The 18,150-nt window shown below is 49.5% G+C and overlaps 1 protein-coding gene across 9 annotated transcripts in view; it reads left to right on the forward strand.

The window, feature by feature from the left end:
* Positions 1–18,150, forward strand: part of LOC128781674 (serine/threonine-protein kinase PAK 3-like) — a 170,276-nt gene that overhangs the window by 1,496 nt on the left and 150,630 nt on the right. For 8 of the 9 annotated variants that reach the window (XR_008428446.1, XR_008428447.1, XM_053931442.1 and 5 more), the window contains exon 3: positions 1,003–1,134. Coding sequence is in view for 7 of the 9 variants with exons in the window: in XM_053931442.1 (XP_053787417.1) it covers positions 1,003–1,134 (132 nt within the window). In the remaining 2 variants the exon portion in view is untranslated. Of the gene's footprint in view, positions 1–1,002; positions 1,135–3,688; positions 3,821–4,098; positions 4,435–4,852; positions 4,970–5,342; positions 5,509–5,814; positions 5,879–6,585; positions 6,635–7,384; positions 7,498–8,126; positions 8,245–9,090; positions 9,191–9,633; positions 9,831–11,471; positions 11,610–12,972; positions 13,156–18,150 lie in introns of those variants that run through there. The other variant, XM_053931458.1, reaches the window with a different exon arrangement.

Below are 18,150 nucleotides of genomic sequence, written 5' to 3' on the forward strand. Positions count from 1 at the left end.
ACTTCCTAAAAAGATGTGGTTGTACAACAAGAAGGACAATTTAACATTGTGGATACTGTATTTAAAGTCAAAGGGGCAAGTTTGTGGTGAGGGAGCTGCGTGGGCCCAAAGGACCCAGGGGTGCCGGTCAAGAGCAGCTGAAGGTGGGCCAGCGCGTGGCCAGGGAGCCAAGAAGGCCAAGGGCGTCCTGGCCTGTGTCAGCAAGAGTGGGGCAGCAGGAGCAGGGCAGGGAGCGTCCCCCTGGGCTGGGCAGCGCTGAGGCCACAGCTGGGAGTGCTGTGCCCAGTTGTGGGCCCCTGTGAAGCAGAAAGTCCTTGAGGGGCTGGAGCGTGTGCAGAGGAGGACACGGGAGCTGGGGAAGGCTGTGGAGTGCAAGGCCAAGGAGGAGGTGCTGAGGGAGCTTTAGCCTGGACAACGGGAGGCTCGTCAGGGCCCTTCAGGCACACTTCCATAGATCCATAGAGGACAGCGCTCACCCCAAGGCCTGCTTCCCTGCCAAACCTCCCCGCTCTGCATCCAAGTGCTTCAGCCATCTGAGGAGGTGACGCTTCCAATTTGTGGTTTCTTGGCTTGCTAGGAGGAGAAGCCCTGCTGATTTTCTCTCTTCCCAGCAAGCAAAGATGCTTCTGCACAAGCTTTCCTGCCCTTTTCCTGCACCGAATGGGATTCTGATCCACTTTTACTTTTCCATGTCTGCCGCAGCACTAGCAAAGGCCTTGTTGGCTATTTCTTACTTTTCCATTTCACAGCTTTCAAGAGCTAAAAGCTCCCTTGTGCAGAGGCACTGTGCCTTGCAGATAGCAGCCAGGGAGGACTATCAAATTCCTAGGCAAACAGAGTTCTGTTGAATTAGCCCATTTTAATCTGGCCGGAGTGACTTAGAATGCCATTGCTAAGAAAGCTGATGATTTCTCCTTCAAAGAGGTGGTTGTAGATGCGAGGAGAAAGGAGGTTCTAAACGATAGGTAACGGCCTGTCCCTCATGTTTCTCTCTTGCCACAGATGACAGAAGCAGCAGCAGTCTCTGCCCTGGCTCCCTCTGCTCCTGGAGAAGAAGCCAAAGAGGAGCAAAAGGAGCAAGAGGACCACAAGCCTGCAGCTGTGGTCACAGAAGAGCCTGATGGTTCCAAGAGAGTAAGTGCCAGTTGTGGGTGGTGCTGTCTTTAGTGCAAGGCAGAGCTGCAAGTTTCTGAGCAGCCAGCACTTGCTGTTGCTGGCTGAGGATGCTGAGTGCTGGAATCCCGCAGGACGCGGCCATTTCCTGCAGGCAGGGACAGCTAGAAATTGGCCTTTGGCCTGTCACCTTGAGGCACCCAAGAGCTGGGGGCTGCGGCTCAGCTTCTGCCTGCTTGGCTCAGTGAAGCTCTGTCTCTGGGCTTCTGCAGGGCCGTGGCCAAGGGCGCAGGTGCTCGTGCTGGAGGTCACAGGGCTTTCTTTAGTTGTTTTCCCTTTATGCAAAGGTGTGTTTGGCTTGTGGAAGTGTTCTGCAGTTTTCTGCAGCAGTTCTTCACTTGTACAGTCTCTTTTGGCTTTTGATAAGCGGCAAGGAGATGATTGCGTTGTCCATGAAGCTGGGCTAGGCCATTCTTGTGGGGTGAGGCCAAAGGAAGCAAGTGCCTTGTAGGGAAGGCTTCTTGTCAGGCAAAAAGCAGAAGGGGCAAGTTGCTGTGGATGCGTTTTGGGATGAAGCCTGCAGCTTTGGAAATGGCATGAGTGCCTCGGGTGGGGGTGAAGCTGCAAGTCCTTGACTGCTGTCTTGTGTTGCTGAGAAGAGGAAGGACATCTTGGAATTGTGGCTGCTGTATTTGAAGTCAAAGGGGCAAGTTTGTGGTGGGGGAGCTGCGTGGGCCCAAAGGACCCAGGGGTGCCGGTCAAGAGCAGCTGAAGGTGGGCCAGCACGTGGTCAGGGAGCCAAGAAGGCCAAGGGCGTCCTGGCCTGTGTCAGCAAGAGTGGGGCAGCAGGAGCAGGGCAGGGAGCGTCCCCCTGGGCTGGGCCGTGCTGCGGCCACAGCTGGGAGTGCTGTGCCCAGTTGTGGGCCCCTGTGAAGCAGAAAGTCCTTGAGGGGCTGGAGCGTGTGCAGAGGAGGACACGGGAGCTGGGGAAGGCTGTGGAGTGCAAGGCCAAGGAGGAGGTGCTGAGGGAGCTTTAGCCTGGACAACGGGAGGCTCGTCTGTGACCTCCAGGCAGAGTTCCATAAATCCCTGCAAGATAGTGCTCACTAGAAATGGTATTTCTTCTACAAATATCATCTCACTGCATCCACGTGGTTTTGACACTTCATTTGGTGACTCTTTCATGTTGTGGTTTCTTCCTTTGTTAGGAGGAGAAGTCCTGTTCAGTTTCTCATTTCTCAGCAAGGCAAGGGTATTATCCTCAAACTTTCCTGCCCTTTTCCAGCTCTTGTTGAGATTCTGCTAGCTTTTTCTTTTGTAAGGTGACATTTCTGGAGGATGCAGTATTTTTGCATGAGAACACATTGTTTGGGACAGCGAGCTTGGTGCAGAAGGAGCTGTTCTGGTGCCAGGCCAGTCAATAGGGCCTTGCACTTCGCGTTCATATTGACAGTACCTCTGGCTTTTTGCAGCCCAGGGAATCAGTAAACGTGGTGTTTGGGAATTGAGCAGGAAATCAATGCTCTTGCATTCCAGCTGGTCCTCAGAGATCAGAGGAGCTGGAAGGGTCTGGGCTTTATTTCTGATTACAGCCCCTTTAGCACTCTCAGTGTTGTCAAGTCCAAGAGAAGCACTTGGCCGAGCACAGATGCTGCAAGAATGCCATTCCCAGTGCAATGCTCTGGATCTGATTGCATTCCATAAGGACCTAAATGCTCCAGATTCCCCGGGAGTGTGGTTTATTGAAGCAATAGGAGAGCAATCTCAGGATTGCTGCTGATCAGGGCAATGGCTACCAAGTGTGTGTAGCAACAGAAATGATAGGAAAGAGAGATTATAAGAGTGAGTTCTTTCTATCTATCTATCTATCTATCTATCTATCTATCTATCTATCTATCTATCTATCATTTGCATAATTGACTCTTCTTGGCTCTGGTCCAAAGCAGTTGGAGGTGCAAAGTTCACCTAAAGCATCCCTTTCAGGAGAGGATTAGAGACGTGTTCTGTTGACCGATTCTGAGCAGGCAGAGCTGTTTTCCCCTCCAGATATGGTGTTTTTTTTTCCCCTCAGAGCTGTTTTCCTCCTCCAGCCTCTTCTTCCTGAAGCCCCCAGTTAATTCTTTAATTTTCTGCCTGTCCCAGAGAGGTGGAAGTATTCCATGTTTTAGGTGGTGAAGAGAACATGAACTCCAGAAGTGTCTCTCATAAAGGGTGAGCTCACCCAGGAAGCCACCTGCAGAGCCAGGATGGAGCTGTGGGACTGGGCTGGGTGTCAGTCACTACTGAAAGACAAACAGGACATGGCAGGAGCAGAGGGAGGCCCTCACCAGACCCCTGAGAAATGCCACACCTTCCCTGTCAGCTGCCTGAGAGGCTGTTGGAGCTTCAGCCCCCGATGGCCCCTGATTGTAGTGCCAGGGTCACTTTGGAATCTGTGCCTCCCCACAGGCAGAGAATGACCCAGGAGAGCAGCAGCACAGTGCTCTGGGAATGTGTGAGCCCATCAGTCCTTGAGTCTTGGCCCACAAATGTCCTATGGAAAGTTGAAACCCATCTTCTCTTGCTTTCTGTGCAGATCCTTCCAGAGAAAGAGCAGGAGCAGATTGCCTTATCAGAGATGCCATGCCAGACTCAGGGAGAGCTGAGAGCCCGAGAGCAGGAAGAGCAGCTCAGGCAGCAGGTGGAAGAGCCACAGGAGAATGGCCAGGTAAGCCAGACTCGCCAGGTGTCAGAGGGAAAGGGCAGGAAGAGGGGCATAAAACAGAGCTCTTGGGACTGAGGAGGCCAGGAGTCCCAGAGGCACTGAAAGCACAGAGCCTTGGAATCTGCAGAGATCAGCACTGGGACAAGAGGGTTCCATTGGAAGCAGGTGTGGGTAGGGAAGGAGAAAGAAGTGGCTGAATAAATGTGATTTTGAGGCTGCAAGAGGAAAAAGCTGAGCCTTATGGCAGCTCCCAGTCACTTGCTCTGCATTTGTGTGTACAGAACATCAAGGCAGAGCCACAAGCAGAGCTGCCCGAAGCTCAGAGTGCCATCACGGAAGTGAAGAAGAGGAACCAGGAAGAGATGAGAAGAATTCAAGAGGAGATGAATGTCCATCAGCAGAGGGGCGATCAACAAAACCAGGTGAGTGAAAGAGTGGCAGCCACTCCACTCATGAAAGATCCTCTCTCTTGTATTTTACAGAACTTGACGGAACAGCTGGACACAGACTTTCAGAAAGCTCACGCTAAGATCAAGGCAAGGGAGAAGAGGCAGGAGGAAGAAATGAAAACCATCAGAGAAAAACTTAATCCCCTCCCTCAGGCTCTACAAAAGCAAGTGAGTGAAAGAGGGATAGCCACTGCAGTCACCAAACTGGTGGTTTCTGCCCTTCTGGCCTTCCCAGTGCAGAGCAGCAGGGAGCAGGGTGATGCCTCTGAGTGCCATCCTGCTCTAGTGTGTATCACAGTCACTCGGAAGGACATTTCCTGGTGTGCTGAATCTCAACTGCTGCCCTGGACAGTGGGACTTGTCCTTTGGCCTTTTGGCCAGCAGTCATCCAAATTGATTCCTGCTGGCCTGTTCCTGCTCTCCTTGTTTCTTGAGGTGTTTTTACAGGGGAATATGGTGACCCAGATGGAGGATTGAAACAAGCTGTCTGTATCCCTTGTAAATCTGTTCTTTCCTCACAGTCAGTGACTCTTGACTGACAGGGACAAGCTGTAGTCTCTGACTGCTTTGTTCTGTTTGACTCGAGGTGCAAGTGTTGACATCTCACCGGGCAGCTGGCAAAGACTTCCGGCAAATGAGTGGCACTGAAGAGCCCCGAGGCTGGCGTGAGGCACAGGAACTGTCCCCACCAAAGGTGCTACAGGTTGGGCATGACCTGAAAATGGTGCAGGAAAAGAGGACACAGTGGGGGGAGGACAAACACTTGAACAAGGAGCTGCAAGTGTGTCTGAAGCCCTTGGAGGGGGAAAGGAATCCTTGAGAGGAAGTAGAATGGTCATTGTGGCAGTGATCCTTCAGAAAATCCATGAAAATGGACCATGAATCTGGCCATCCACTCGAGTAGAACTAGCCTTTGGTTTTGACCCATCCAGTTTGAGAAGTGGACATCAGAAAAAACCCACTTAAGAGCCCTGCATGTTGCTGACAGCACCTTCCTAAGGGCTTGCATTTGAAATGGAATCTCAGGCTAATCTCTGCCAGCCACCTTTCTGACATAAACTCATTTCTTGTCCCAGATCTACAAGGGCTTTGTCACCAAACCTGCTGCAGCAACAGCATGGTCTAAAGGAGCCTTTGCTCCCCAACCTGAGAAGTGGAGCCGGGGCGGTTTGTTCATCTCCAGTGCTGACCCAGCTGCTGCTCAGCAACAGGAGATCAAGGATGACTCCCTGGAGCTACGGAGTACGTCTGCTGTATTTCTTGTCTGAGGCACAGTCTATTGTGTGCAGGTGTCAGCATAGCTGTACCAAATGTTTTTCCTGAGTTTGGTGTCCCAGGGACATTTAGAGACATTTCCCCACAGGAACTGCTGTAGAAAAGCAGTCTCTGCGCTGGCCACCTGTGCTGCAGAGCTGTCTGCCTGGTTGTTGTTGTTACCCAGCCAACCACAAAGGGTTCAAAGCTCTAGGCTCTGGGTCTGCCATTTGAATCTCCTGGAAGCTGGGATCTCTGCTTTAAAGTGAGCATCTTGCATTTTGTTTCCCTCAGGGAAAATAGTGAACATGGAAAATCCCGTGATGAAATACACTGAACTGGAATATATTGGCAGAGGGTGAGTCCAACCACAGTCACTTCTACAAAACCATGGGCCAGGTGTATTTCTGGTGGAATATCTATGCAGTGTGAAGTCAGAACAGCTGCAAACAGACATCTATCCCCATGTTCAGACACTGGGGATAGATTGTCCCATCTCTCAGTGCTGCTCCGAATTCGTGAGTGTGCCCAGAAGGCATTGGCAGAGACACCTCCATGCTGCCAAGTTCTTGCCTGCAGCAAGGAACAGGACCTGGAAGATTTCCTTGTCTCTCAAGTGTGGGACAGTTCTGTGTTAATTTCCTGAGCATTTTTGTATATCTCCAAATCATAGAGCCACACTAATAAAAGGGGAAGAAACGTGCTTGCCTGAAACAGCAACCTACTCCCTAATAGCTGTCAGATAACAGTTCTCAGGAACATTTCTTTCCAAAAGATTGCAGAAGGAAATACTCCATGGTCAGGATAAAACCTGCACAGTTTAGAACCTGAAACCCAAGGTGAAAGAAGGAGCTCTCCTTAGGAGCTGAGGCAGTAAACAGCAACGCTTCAGGGACAGGCCCAGTGCCCATGCACTTGAGAGGAAAATGGATCATCTGCCTTCGGGCAGAGCCCGCCTGCATCCGGCAGGTTTTAGGCATTTGCAGCAGAGATCTCCTCTGTGGACTGGCTTTCACTGCAAGATCTGAATGTCTTCTCCTTTCTTTGCTGCTTTTTTGTTTCTAGGACTTTTGGAGATGTTTGCATAGCACTTGACAATGCCACAGGAGGGCAGGTAAATGTCAACATCTCCCGCAGGTCCTCTGGTGTGAGCAGCTGTGGCTGGAGCTTTGAGTAGAGCTGTGCTGAAAAGGCACAAGAAGCACAGACTGCTACCAGCCTGCAAAATACATTTGGGACAGTCTTTGTCCTTCTCAGCTGCCAGAAGGAAGGCAAGGAGGGCAGCAGTTCCTTTCAGAGAAGGATGTGCTCATTCGCTCTCCATTGCTAAAACAAAGGGGGTGCCTTTGAGCATCTCACTGCTCTTTGGGGCTACGGCTTCAGAGTCCTGAATTCTCATTTCTGCTTGCCAGCAAATGCATCTGAAAGTTACTGGTAGTTCCTTAGCCACCTGCAGTGCTGCACTGGAGAACTGCACGTAGGGAGAGATCTGCACGGTGTCCCCAAAAGCCCTAAGTCCTGCCCATAGCCCGAGATGTATCCACAGAGTATTAAGGCATGGATTACTTCTTCTGAATCCCAGACAAAGCAGCAGGGAGTGTGCTCAGAGCTTTGTGGGTGATAGTTGAGACACCACAGTTACCAAGTGGACAAGGCAAAACCTCAGTGGCCACGTGTCCTGTAAGTGGCCTCCAAGGGAGCAGAGAAATGGGCTGTTGCAATGTCAGTTCCTAATTACTGCAATGCCCAATCACAAGGCAGTTTGGCACAGCTCGGCTGTGGCATTGCAAAATCACTCGCTCCATGTGCCTTGTGGTCTTGTGCCGCCAACTTCTCAAGTTACTGATTTTCAATGTCATTTTAGGTGGCCATAAAGAAAATAAATCTCCAAGAACTGAGGAAGAAGGAACTAAGAGTCAATGAACTCATGGTCATGAAGCCAAATATGAATCCCAATCTGGTCAACTATTTAGACAGGTGAGTTGTTGTGAATGTTTGTTTACATATTGCAAACATGCAAGGTAAAATTCCACTTTGTTCACTGGCAGAAAATAGAGCTGTAATTATTGGTTAATTATTATTGCTCTGCTCATCTCCAGTGGATGGGAAGAGTGTGCATCTTGTCTGCATGAGTCTTCCCCGGTACACAGAGTTTAAAGATTATTCAAAAACCTGCATCAGTCATATCTTACTAAATCAATAGCCTGTAAGTTCACAGCCACCACATTGTTTTGGGCCTTGATTTTTTTCAAGAGTCCTCTTACGTCCAGATAAACTAACAAAGGATTTCCCTTGGATTGTGTCCCCTCTTTTCCATTGCTTTGCATGCCAGGAAGACTAGGTGCTTATTTCCAGAAACACGCAGTTTGACAGGTTTTTGATTTGTTCCTAACCTGCAGTTTTTACTTGCTGGCTATTGAAGACATCTCCTTTTTTCACAGCTGTGCCTTTCTTCTTGAGACAGATTGCAAACAATGCACAGCCTAGAGGGAATGTCTATTCCTTTCATTCTGTCCTTGTCACAAAGGGACTTGGAAACAAGAATCAATCAAGAAAACAAACTAGCCATGCATGTCTATCTCCATGCTCTTGTTTCCTTCTTTCAGCTACCTTGTGGATGAGCAGCGCTGGCTGGTCATGGAGTACATGGACGGAGGCACTCTGAGCGATGTCATCAGCGAGACCTACCTGTCTGAAGACGAGATGGCAGCCATCAGTCGGGAGGTCAGCAATCCCACCTGTGCTGCCCAGGGCTTGGGCAGGATTGTCTGGGAAACAGGGCTCCGACCTGGAGTGATTTCATGTGCCAAGCTTTGTTTCTGTGTTGCTGGTATGCTATGGGCAAGCAAAAGCCTCTCAAGTGAAATGCCTGCCAGTGCCCCTGCACTCACAGTACTCAGTTCTGTACTCATATCTCCTACTGCTGTATTCTCGCTCTGTCTCTTGGATTTGTATTTGCTGTTCTCCACCTTGCCTCCCTAAACTTTTATCTCCAGCCTTTCTGCACTGCATTCCTTGTCTGTAAAAGCAATGGTGCTGGTGGCAGCATTTGAAATGATCAGCAAAGAAAAAAGACTCATTTCTCTCAGTCCTCAACTGAAAAGGACAGTAGTGCAGCCAAAATGCTCTTTGCTTCAGGAAGGTGACTGTTGTGATACTTCCAAGCCTGTGCTGAGGCCAGCAACAAAACCTTTGTCATGCAGCCTCCCACCCCAAAGTGATCCACTTCACACCAAAGGGAGGGACTTTTTCTTCCTTGGCAAAACCCCTCACTTGTCCTCTGCATGGAGAAAGCACATCCACAGCAGCAGCAGCCATCCTGGCTGGTTTGCAGGGGACAGTCTACAACAACAGCAGGTGCTGTTGCTCTTTCAAAAGCTGACATGCCTTTTCCTTAGAAAGGTCCTGCTCTGCAAGTGGTGGAGCAGCAAGCTCTTCCTCGCAATGGCACTGTGTTCTGCCATTACTCGATATTCCCCTGCAGAGGCAATCTTTTAGAGCTCTTTCCTTTCTTGTGTAATGAAATCACATCACTAATTTTTGCCCTCCTGTTTCTGTTTTCTCTCTCAGTGCCTGCAAGGACTGGATTTTCTTCACTCGAACCTCGTGATCCACCGAGATGTGAAGAGCAGCAACATCCTTCTCAGAACCGACGGCTCTGTCAAGCTGGGTCAGTGTATTCTTGGTCAGGTGCAGCATTCCAGGGATGTGGGCTGTGGGGCTGCTTTGAGTGATTGCCAGCTTCCCAAAATTGGTGTTGGTGGCAGTGCAGGGAACCCTGACACAAACTGTGGGCACAGTTGCAACATGCACAGAAGAATGACAAGGAACAAGGAGTCAAGAGTGGCGTTGCTCTGTGTGTGTCCCTTCCAGAGGGAGGGAGCTGCAAATCTAAAGCTTCAGAAAAATAAAAGGCTGGAGGTAGTCTAAAAAATGAGGCTTTTTTTTTTTGAAGTGGCCAATTCCATATTTCCTTGTTAAAGCCCTGAGGAAACAGAGCAGGGACAGTTCTCCAGGAGACTCAACAGCACATTCTTAGACTGAGAGTGGGGAATTCTTTTGCTTGATTTCCTAACTTGAGCTGGCTTTCATGGTTTGTTTTTTTCTCCACAGCTGACTCTGGCCTCTTTGCTCAGCTCAGCCCTGAGCAGAGTCGACGGAGCTCAGTGGCCAGCACTTCTGGGTGGATGGCGCCTGAAGTGGTGACAGGTCAACCATGTGGCCCCAAAGTGGACATATGGTCTCTTGGAATCCTGGGCATCGAAATGGTGGAACGAGAAGTTCCTTACTGGAATGAAACTCCTGTTTCGGTAAGGTGCAAATACTCACTGATCCTGCTTGTCTTTCTCACCTGTCCCATGGTCAGTGTGCCATTGGACAAAATCCCATTGCCATCTGCTGGCACCACTTCCACCAAGGTCCCCTTCTGAAAATGTCCCTGCAGCACATCAGCATCTGCTGTCGATTTGGTTGCATCAGAAGGGAAGTGGCAGTTCAGAAACCTAACCAGTTCAGAAACCTGCCATTTTGGCCTCCAGCCATGCCTGACATTTTTCACTTGCTTTTTGAACAATGTTGGAGCTCTGTCTCTGAAGAAAAAGAATTTTTTCAGTGGAATGGTTGGATGTGTGATAAATATCCTTCAAAATGGAGATTGAATCTTCCTAGTTTCAATTTTAGAGAAAAAGAAAAAAGAAAAAAAGAAAATGGAAAAGGAAGAGGAAGAGAAAAGGGAAAAGAAAGAAAGAAAAAGTAAGAGAAAAGTGGAAAAGAAGAGGAAAAGGAAGAGAAAATAAAAAGAAAAAAAGGAAAAGGGAAAAAAAGAAAGAAAAAAAGAAAAAGAAAAAGAATAAAAAGAAAAAGGAGGAAAAACCACCAAAGCAATGCCCAAGCAAGTTCTGCTTGTTTTTCCCTTTATTAAACCAAAGCACATCAATTTTCCTCCAAACTGTAGCATCTTTTCCCAATCCTGTGGGTCTTTAAAACTTTCAGGCTTTCAAATCATCTGTACATTGTTCAGCCATGCGTGCGGGTGGCCTGGATAAGTTTAGGATGTGTTTTTCTCCGACTGCAGTTAGAATTGTACACTAAACTCTTGGCTGTTTCTGGGTACTTTAACAAGTTGATGAGCTTCCAGCCAGGTGCCCGGGGCTGGGATCCAACGTGGGCGGTTGATGCCGATGCTGTGTTCCTTTACCACAGGAGCAGGGCCACCCCTGGCTTGCACAGTTCTAAGGACAGTGAGGACTCCAGCTCCCCACCATGTCCAGTGGCTGAGCTCAGCTGCAGAGAGACAGGATAAAACCCTCTTTGTGACCTCTGGGGGTGTGGGAAAAGCGAAGGAATTTTTCCTCTGGGTTGAAGAAGAAAGTAACAAAGTCTCTTTGGTCACCATCTTTTTCAGTGCCACCAACACAGAACTGTCACTATTGTGGTGGGCATTTTCATGGAGACTCCCAGGTCTCCTTCCATTCTTAGTTCTGTCTATTTTAGATGGATTCTGCATCTGCATTTTTTTCAAGAGGAGAAAAAAAAAAACAAAAAAAAACTTGATGATTTTTGTTTCATGTAAGCTGTGCTAAAGGGACCAACAAGCACTGCAAAGATTCCTTTCATGTAATAATCCTTGGAAATAGTATGGATAGAACAAACTCCCCCTTCCAAATAGCCTGTCAGGCTGGTGTGAATCCTCAGAGAAGCAAAACGAGCTTTTGCTGATGTAGCTCCCACTAACTAGGTCAGTCAATGAAATCAGCGGCCAAGGCAAGATCTGCTGAATGCTGGAAAAGCTGTGGCTGCATCGGGGTTTGGGTTTTTGGTTGGTAAAGGAAAGTCATCTCTGGGTCTCTCCAGGCCAGTTTCTGCAGAGTGGAGCTTAAACAATGGGATCTGAGAGAGCAGTTACAGATGGGAAAGAAGCAGCTGGAGCCTGGTGTTTCCTTTTTCCCCAGCCTCAACTCCTGATAGACATACGAGGGACACCAAAGCTGCAGCAGCCCAACCGATTCTCGCCTTGCCTGCGTGACTTCCTGAGGCGCTGCCTGCGGACAGACGAGGCACGGCGCTGGTCTGCCAAGGAGCTCCTGCAGGTAAAATGCAAAGGGGCTGCAGGTGAAAGAGTGTCTGAGGGATGGGCTCCTGCTCCACTGAAGTGCAAGGCATCAGATGAGCCTCCTTCCTCCCGACCTCCACTCCTGGTGCTGTTCAAATGAAAACGGTGAGGAATTCCAGTCTGGGCTGGGCTGGGCTGGCAGGGCCCTGTGAAGGTCATCTGGTCCAAGTGTCCTGCAAAGAGCAGGGAGAGATCAGGTTGTTCAGAGCCCCTTCCCACCTGACCTGGAATGTTTGCCCTATCCCTACCCAGGATGGGGCACCTACCAGCTCTAAGGACAACCTGTGCCAGTGTGGCACCATGCTCCAAGTAAACAAGTTCTTCCTTAGACCTAATCTGACTCAATCCCCATTTTATATTAGAAATATTATCCCACGTCCTATTGCAACTGAGCCTGTTAAAAAAGGTATTTCCTACTTCCTGAGAATCCCCTTTGAAGTACTGGAACTCAGCAATGAAGTCTCCCTGGGGCCTGTTCTCCTCCAGCCTGAATAGCTCCAGGTCTCTCAGCCTGTCCTCAGAGGAGAGGTGCTCTGTCCTCTGTTTCTGTCACCCTGTTTTGTAATTTGGTGGGGTGTTCCGTTTTATCTAATGGCAAAAGAACTGAAGTAGAGCAATGCAGGGTACAGAGCCATGAAATGGTGGTGGAGGAACCCAAGGAAGCCAGTCCTGGCAGAGCAGTCTGGAGAGATTTGGCTGTGGGCAGGAGGGGCTGTGGGGGGCTCACTGTGAGCCTCTGAGGGGCCCTGGTTTCTGCCCCCCACCCCACCCTTAGACGTTTCTGGCACGCAAACAGGGGCAGCTGAGAGGGACTTGTCCCAGCCCCATCTGCTGCCTGGCACGCTCAGGCAGAGGGGAACTGGCCCAGGCTTCCTGCCAGGCTGTGTGGCAGAGAGGGAACTGCAGCAGCCAGCGCCACTCGGCTGGCCCTGCTGGGAAGGAAGGTGCCATCCAGCACAGGAGGGGCAGGGCATGGAAAGGTAGACACTGCTCTGTCTCCCTGTGGAAATTAGCACGGTGCCTGTCTCTCAAAGACAGGGACCTATGTGGGTCATTGGAGTTTCCTGAAAGGAAGAAACCCCAGGGACAGAAAGCACCATTTCTAGAGCACTGGCAGGGCAAAAATCCCAGCTAGATGAAGACAACACAATAAAGAGATGAATGGGATTCTGGGCCAGGTTTGCCTGTGATGGCAAGGTCCTGCACATAAAAGATGGAGGTGCAGATGGTCCCATTGGTCCTCTTTCTGCATCTTTCTAGGAGCCAGAGGAATCCTCTGAAATACTGAGCTTGGAAAGTCACCGTTCATTGTTTTTTGTTGTTTTTTTTCCTTTGGGCAGCATCCAGTTGTAACACTTGCTGAACCTGCGTCCAGCCTGGTGCCACTGATTGTTTCAGTGAAGAAGAAGAAGGAGACAAGAATGTGATAATCACATCAGGACCATTACCATTGACTTAGAGTAGGATTGTAGGTTAGGGTTAGGGTTAGGGTTAGGGTTAGGGTTAGGGTTAGGGTTAGGGTTAGGGTTATGATTAGGGTTAGGGTTATGATTAGGGTTAGGGTTAGGGTTATAATTAGGGTTAGGTTTAGGGTTAGGATTAGAGTTAGGGTTAGGGTTAGGGTAAAGTTAGGGTAGGATTGTCTAATCGGACTTGGAACAGTAGGATTGGAAATGAATAAAGTTTCTGAAACTACACCTCACCTTGAAGATTCCCTTCTTTCTCACTCTGTGAATAACCTCGAGATTTTCTTATGAATTGTCAGTTGTTTCCAAAAGGTGGAAAGTGACACTTATGGAGTCTTTGGCACAGTGTCAAAGTGGAGAAGGCTCTTCTTCATTCATCTTCTCCAGACCACACTGCCTTTGGAATATGGCCCACTGGCCTGTTTATGCCCAGCTGTGGTACTTCTATCTGAGGCAGAAATGGCAATGGCATTAGCAGGAAAAACCAAAGGGGGAGTGGGGAAGCCAAACCATCCTGTGCTGATGCAGGCCTTCAGCTGTGACTCCAGAGCACTTGGGCGGCTGCCACTTGGATTTGTATCCCTGAGTGCAATGTCTTTGGCTGGAGGAGAGCCTTGCTCAGCTGAGAAAGCAGCAAGATCAGAGGGGGTGCTCTGAAAGGTCTCCTGCGGTGCAGAGCTGTCAGCGACTGTGAGGTGAGAGCGGGCCCGGCCTTGCCCGGGCTGGAGCCGCAGCAGAGCCCCGGCAGAGCCCGGAGCAGCCTGAGCCTCGGCAGAGGCAGGCTGCCAGGAGGCCCTTGTAGCTGCAGGAGGCAGCAGCCCGGCCCTGCGTGCCTCTTCCTGGCCCCGGGTGCATCCTCCGCTCTCAGAGGCCAAGCGGCAGCTGGCTGCTGCCGAGGGGAAGCGGAGCCCTGCTGGGCACAGCCCAGCCCGGAGGCATTGGCCGTCTGGAGTCTGCCCCGGGCGAGAGAAAGGGGAAGGGCAGCCGAGGGCCGGTGGCCTGGCTGAGCATTCCTACTCTTCTGCCGGCTGCCCTGTGACTCCTGGGAAAGGTTAGCAGTGTGTGCAGCACTCTGGGCACCGGGGGAGGGAGCCGGGCTGCTGGGCAGGCTGGAGCCCAGGGCAGCGTCCTTCAGGCACGGCACTTCTGCCAGGGGAGCCGAGGCCAGCGGGAGGCAGTGACAGCTTGTCAGCTCCCGTCTGCAGGAGCCGGTGCCTCACACAGCTCTGGGAGGAAGCGCCTGCAGTCCTGCAGTTCTGCACTGAGCCAGAGCAAAGGTGGGAAATGCAGAGTGTTTTGCAGGAATACTCGGGGCCAGCAGGCCAGCCTGCTTTGTGCTGTCTGGCGCACAGCAAGCGCTGTGCAACGCAGCTCTGAGCTGCTGGGAGAGAGGGAATTGGGGACGTGCCTGAGGGTTTTGCTTGAGTAGTCAACTGATTGGGAAGAGAGCAGAATAATTGCAGTTGGCAATCTGTGTTTTCTTCATTAATTTCTGAAAGAAAGTCACAATGTGTTGTGGGTATTGTCAAAGAAAAGCCTTATAAAAAAATCAGGCTTTGCTCTGCTAAAAATGACCAGCTGGCCTGTTATGTCTTCTACATACAGCTAGCTAACTTCCCATGTGAAAAATCATAAAAATGACTGCAGTTATTACAGTTTGCATCTGGAATAAACAAGAAATCTGTCCTATGAGAGTCCACAAAGGAAAAAATGTAAACACCTGAGTAAAAGAGAGAGTCTTAGCACTTCCACACAAAAACACCTTCTCAGCAATGAATTGTGTGGCAAGAAAACAAGCAGGCAATTGGAGTTGAACATCAGGTCTGTGAAAATGGTATAAAAATGACTTATGTGAATAAAGAGTTGGCTTTCCCTGCACGAAGAAACTGAGTCCCGTCTACTTTATTGACACAGCAATGTGGCTTCACTCAGCAAGAGCAGTCGCAGGGTGTATTGATGAAAGGCTTGGTTTGATTCCCAGAATGGGAAGGAGAGGCGCTAAGTGTAACAAATAGGGCTTAGTCTTGTGAATTCCTTTAGCTTTAACAGGCAGCACTGAACCCTGTATTGCCCCATTGCCGTGCTTAATGTGTGCAAGTGGCTGTTTTAGCCTTGAGAATAAAGAGAGCGGTCCTGCTAAGAAGGTAGCTGGAATGCATTCAAAGGGAAGGAAGTGTTTTTAGGAGGCTCTTGACCAGCAATGGAGAATTTGAGGAATGGAATATTTCCCAAACGCCTGAGTCAGGAACTGGAGTCGTGTCCAAGGCCCTGCCATATTTGATCTGTCTTTGAGCAGGTTGACAAGACAATGAAGAAAAGTGTATTGTTTAATGGATGGTGTTATGGACAAATTCAACTGGGGAGGCCAGTTATAGATAAATCAATTAACAAGAATTTATTAAGCAAGTGGTAATGAGCAAAAGACAGCGCTGGGTGGACAGAGAGTCTCTGCTCTACCACGGCGTGCCCTCCCCCCTTGCCCTTTTTGTTTTTATAGTCCATTTTTTTTTCTTCTTTCCAGTTGACGTATTTTCTCTCAATGCACTCTGTGCCTGTGCAATTGGTTGCTAGGGGGTCTTTTTTTTCTGCCCTTGGTGGTCGGAGGGATGAAGGCTCCTCATCTTCCTTGCAGATTGTCCTTGGCCTAAAGTTAACTTGTATATAATTAGTTACACAGTCTTCTATGCTACTTGCATCTGCACAATTCTTAAGCAGGATACTTGCTGTTCCCTCGGCCCCCCCCCCTCCTTCTCCTCCCACATCTTGAAATTCCCTACTCAGTTCAAATTCTTATCTCCTTCAATGCTCGTTTTGATGAAGACCTTTCTATTTATTACAGGTGGGAACATGATCCTTGAAAGAGAAGCAATGTATTGGTCAATGGGTGGGCAGTTAAGGTTTGAAAGGGGAACAATGCATAAGGGAGCTGTTGTTGGCATGGGGTCGGTATCGGGAGCCACCGCGGCTTCATCTCACGCGCCGGCCATGTGTGAGCTGATGCTGTAACTGGGAAAATTCCGCTCCTGCGCAGGAGATGTAAGGCCTGGTTCTGGGCTGGAGGGGTGAGAAGGACGAGATGCACACCCTTTTGATCCAGGGGAGGTCCTGGAAGTGCACTGCCTACCTGCCCCCCCCACACCAAGCACCACGCTCCATCTCCCTCTCCTGCTCAGCGGATTTTTGGGAAACCAGGGGTTGGTATGTATTATTTGCCACTGGAACTAATGGAATAAATTTGCTTTGCAAGCCCAGTTGTGTCTTAGATTATTTTGTGCATGAGTCTCCTCCTGAACCTGTGGCAATGACCACCAGGGACCTACAGGATTTTCCCTTGCCCACTACAGGTCACCTGAAGCATGTATTCAGCGGTGCTGATGCTGAGGTGAGTGAGCAAGGAACATTTCATCTTGGTGGTGTTTAAGTATTGTCGAGTACGCTGTGAGCTTAGACAGAACAAGTAGACTGTACAGGGCCAGCCATGCAGGCCGAAAGAAAAACCATCTTTATTCCTTCAACAACAAACACCAAGGCAAATCTGGATATTTCCTAATTTCCATCTCAGAGCCTTGAAGACTAAGATTTGCAGAGAGAATTTTGCTAACACCAAACACGGATGAATACTTAATAAACAGCAATTTCTATAGAATTCAATTAGTCCATTTTAATAAAGTAACAGTGACTTAGACTTTTCTTCCTATCAAACATCAGGACACTTGCTAAGATAACGTGGTTGTACAACTAGAAGGACAATTTAAAATTGTGGCTGCTGTATTTGAAGTCAAAGGGGCAAGTTTGTGGTGGGGGAGCTGCGTGGGCCCAAAGGACCCAGGGGTGCCGGTCAAGAGCAGCTGAAGGTGGGCCAGCGCGTGGCCAGGGAGCCAAGGCGGCCAAGGGCGTCCTGGCCTGTGTCAGCAAGAGTGGGGCAGCAGGAGCAGGGCAGGGAGCGTCCCCCTGGGCTGGGCAGCGCTGCAGCCACAGCTGGGAGTGCTGTGCCCAGTTGTGGGCCCCTGTGAAGCAGAAAGTCCTTGAGGGGCTGGAGCGTGTGCAGAGGAGGACACAGGAGCTGGGGAAGGCTGTGGAGCGCAAGGCCAAGGAGGAGGTGCTGAGGGAGCTTTAGCCTGGACAACGGGAGGCTCGTCAGGGCCCTTCAGGCACACTTCCATAGATCCATAGAGGACAGTGCTGAATACAAATGCTATTTTTTCTGCAAATATCCTCTCACAACATCCAAGTGCTTTTGACACTTGATTTGGTGACTCTTTCATCTTTTGGTTTCTTCCTTTGTTAGGAGGACGTGTCCAGTTCATTTTCTCATTTTTTAGCAAGGGAAGGCTATTTTCCTCCATCTTTCCTGTCCTTTTCCTACTCTTGTCGAGATTCTGCTAGCTTTTTCTTTTGTAAGGTGACATTTCTGGAGGATGCAGTATTTTTACATGAGAACGCATTGTTTGGGACAGCGAGATTGGTGCAGAAGGAGCTGTTCTGGTGCCAGGCCAATCAATAGGGCCTTTTACTTCGCGTTCATATTGACAGTACCTCTGCCTTTTTGCAGCCCAGGGAATCAGTAAATGTGGTGTTTGGGAATTGAGCAGGAAATCATTGCTCTTGCATTCCAGCTGGTCCTCAGAGATCAGAGGAGCTGGGAGGGGCTGGGCTTCATTTCTGATTACAGCCCCTTTAGCACTCTCAGTGTTGTCAAGTCCAAAAGAAACACTTGGCCGAGCACAGATGCTGCAAGAGTGACATTCCCAGTGCAATGCTCTGGATCTGATTGCATTCCATAAGGACCTAAATGCTCCAGATTCCCCGGGAGTGTGGTTTATTGAAGCAACAGGAGAGCAATCTCAGGATTGCTGCTGATCAGGGCAATGGCTACCAAGTGTGTGTAGCCACAGAAACGATAGTAAAGAGAGATTATAAGAGTGAGTTCTATCCATCTGTCTATCTATCTATCTATCTATCTATCTATCTATCTATCTACCTGTCATTTGCATAATTGAATCTTCTTGGCTCTGGTCCAAAGCAGTTGGAGGTGCAAACTTCACCTAAAAC

The sequence above is a fragment of the Vidua chalybeata genome, chromosome Z (genome assembly GCF_026979565.1).
Source record: "Vidua chalybeata isolate OUT-0048 chromosome Z, bVidCha1 merged haplotype, whole genome shotgun sequence".
Lineage (NCBI taxonomy): Eukaryota > Metazoa > Chordata > Aves > Passeriformes > Viduidae > Vidua > Vidua chalybeata.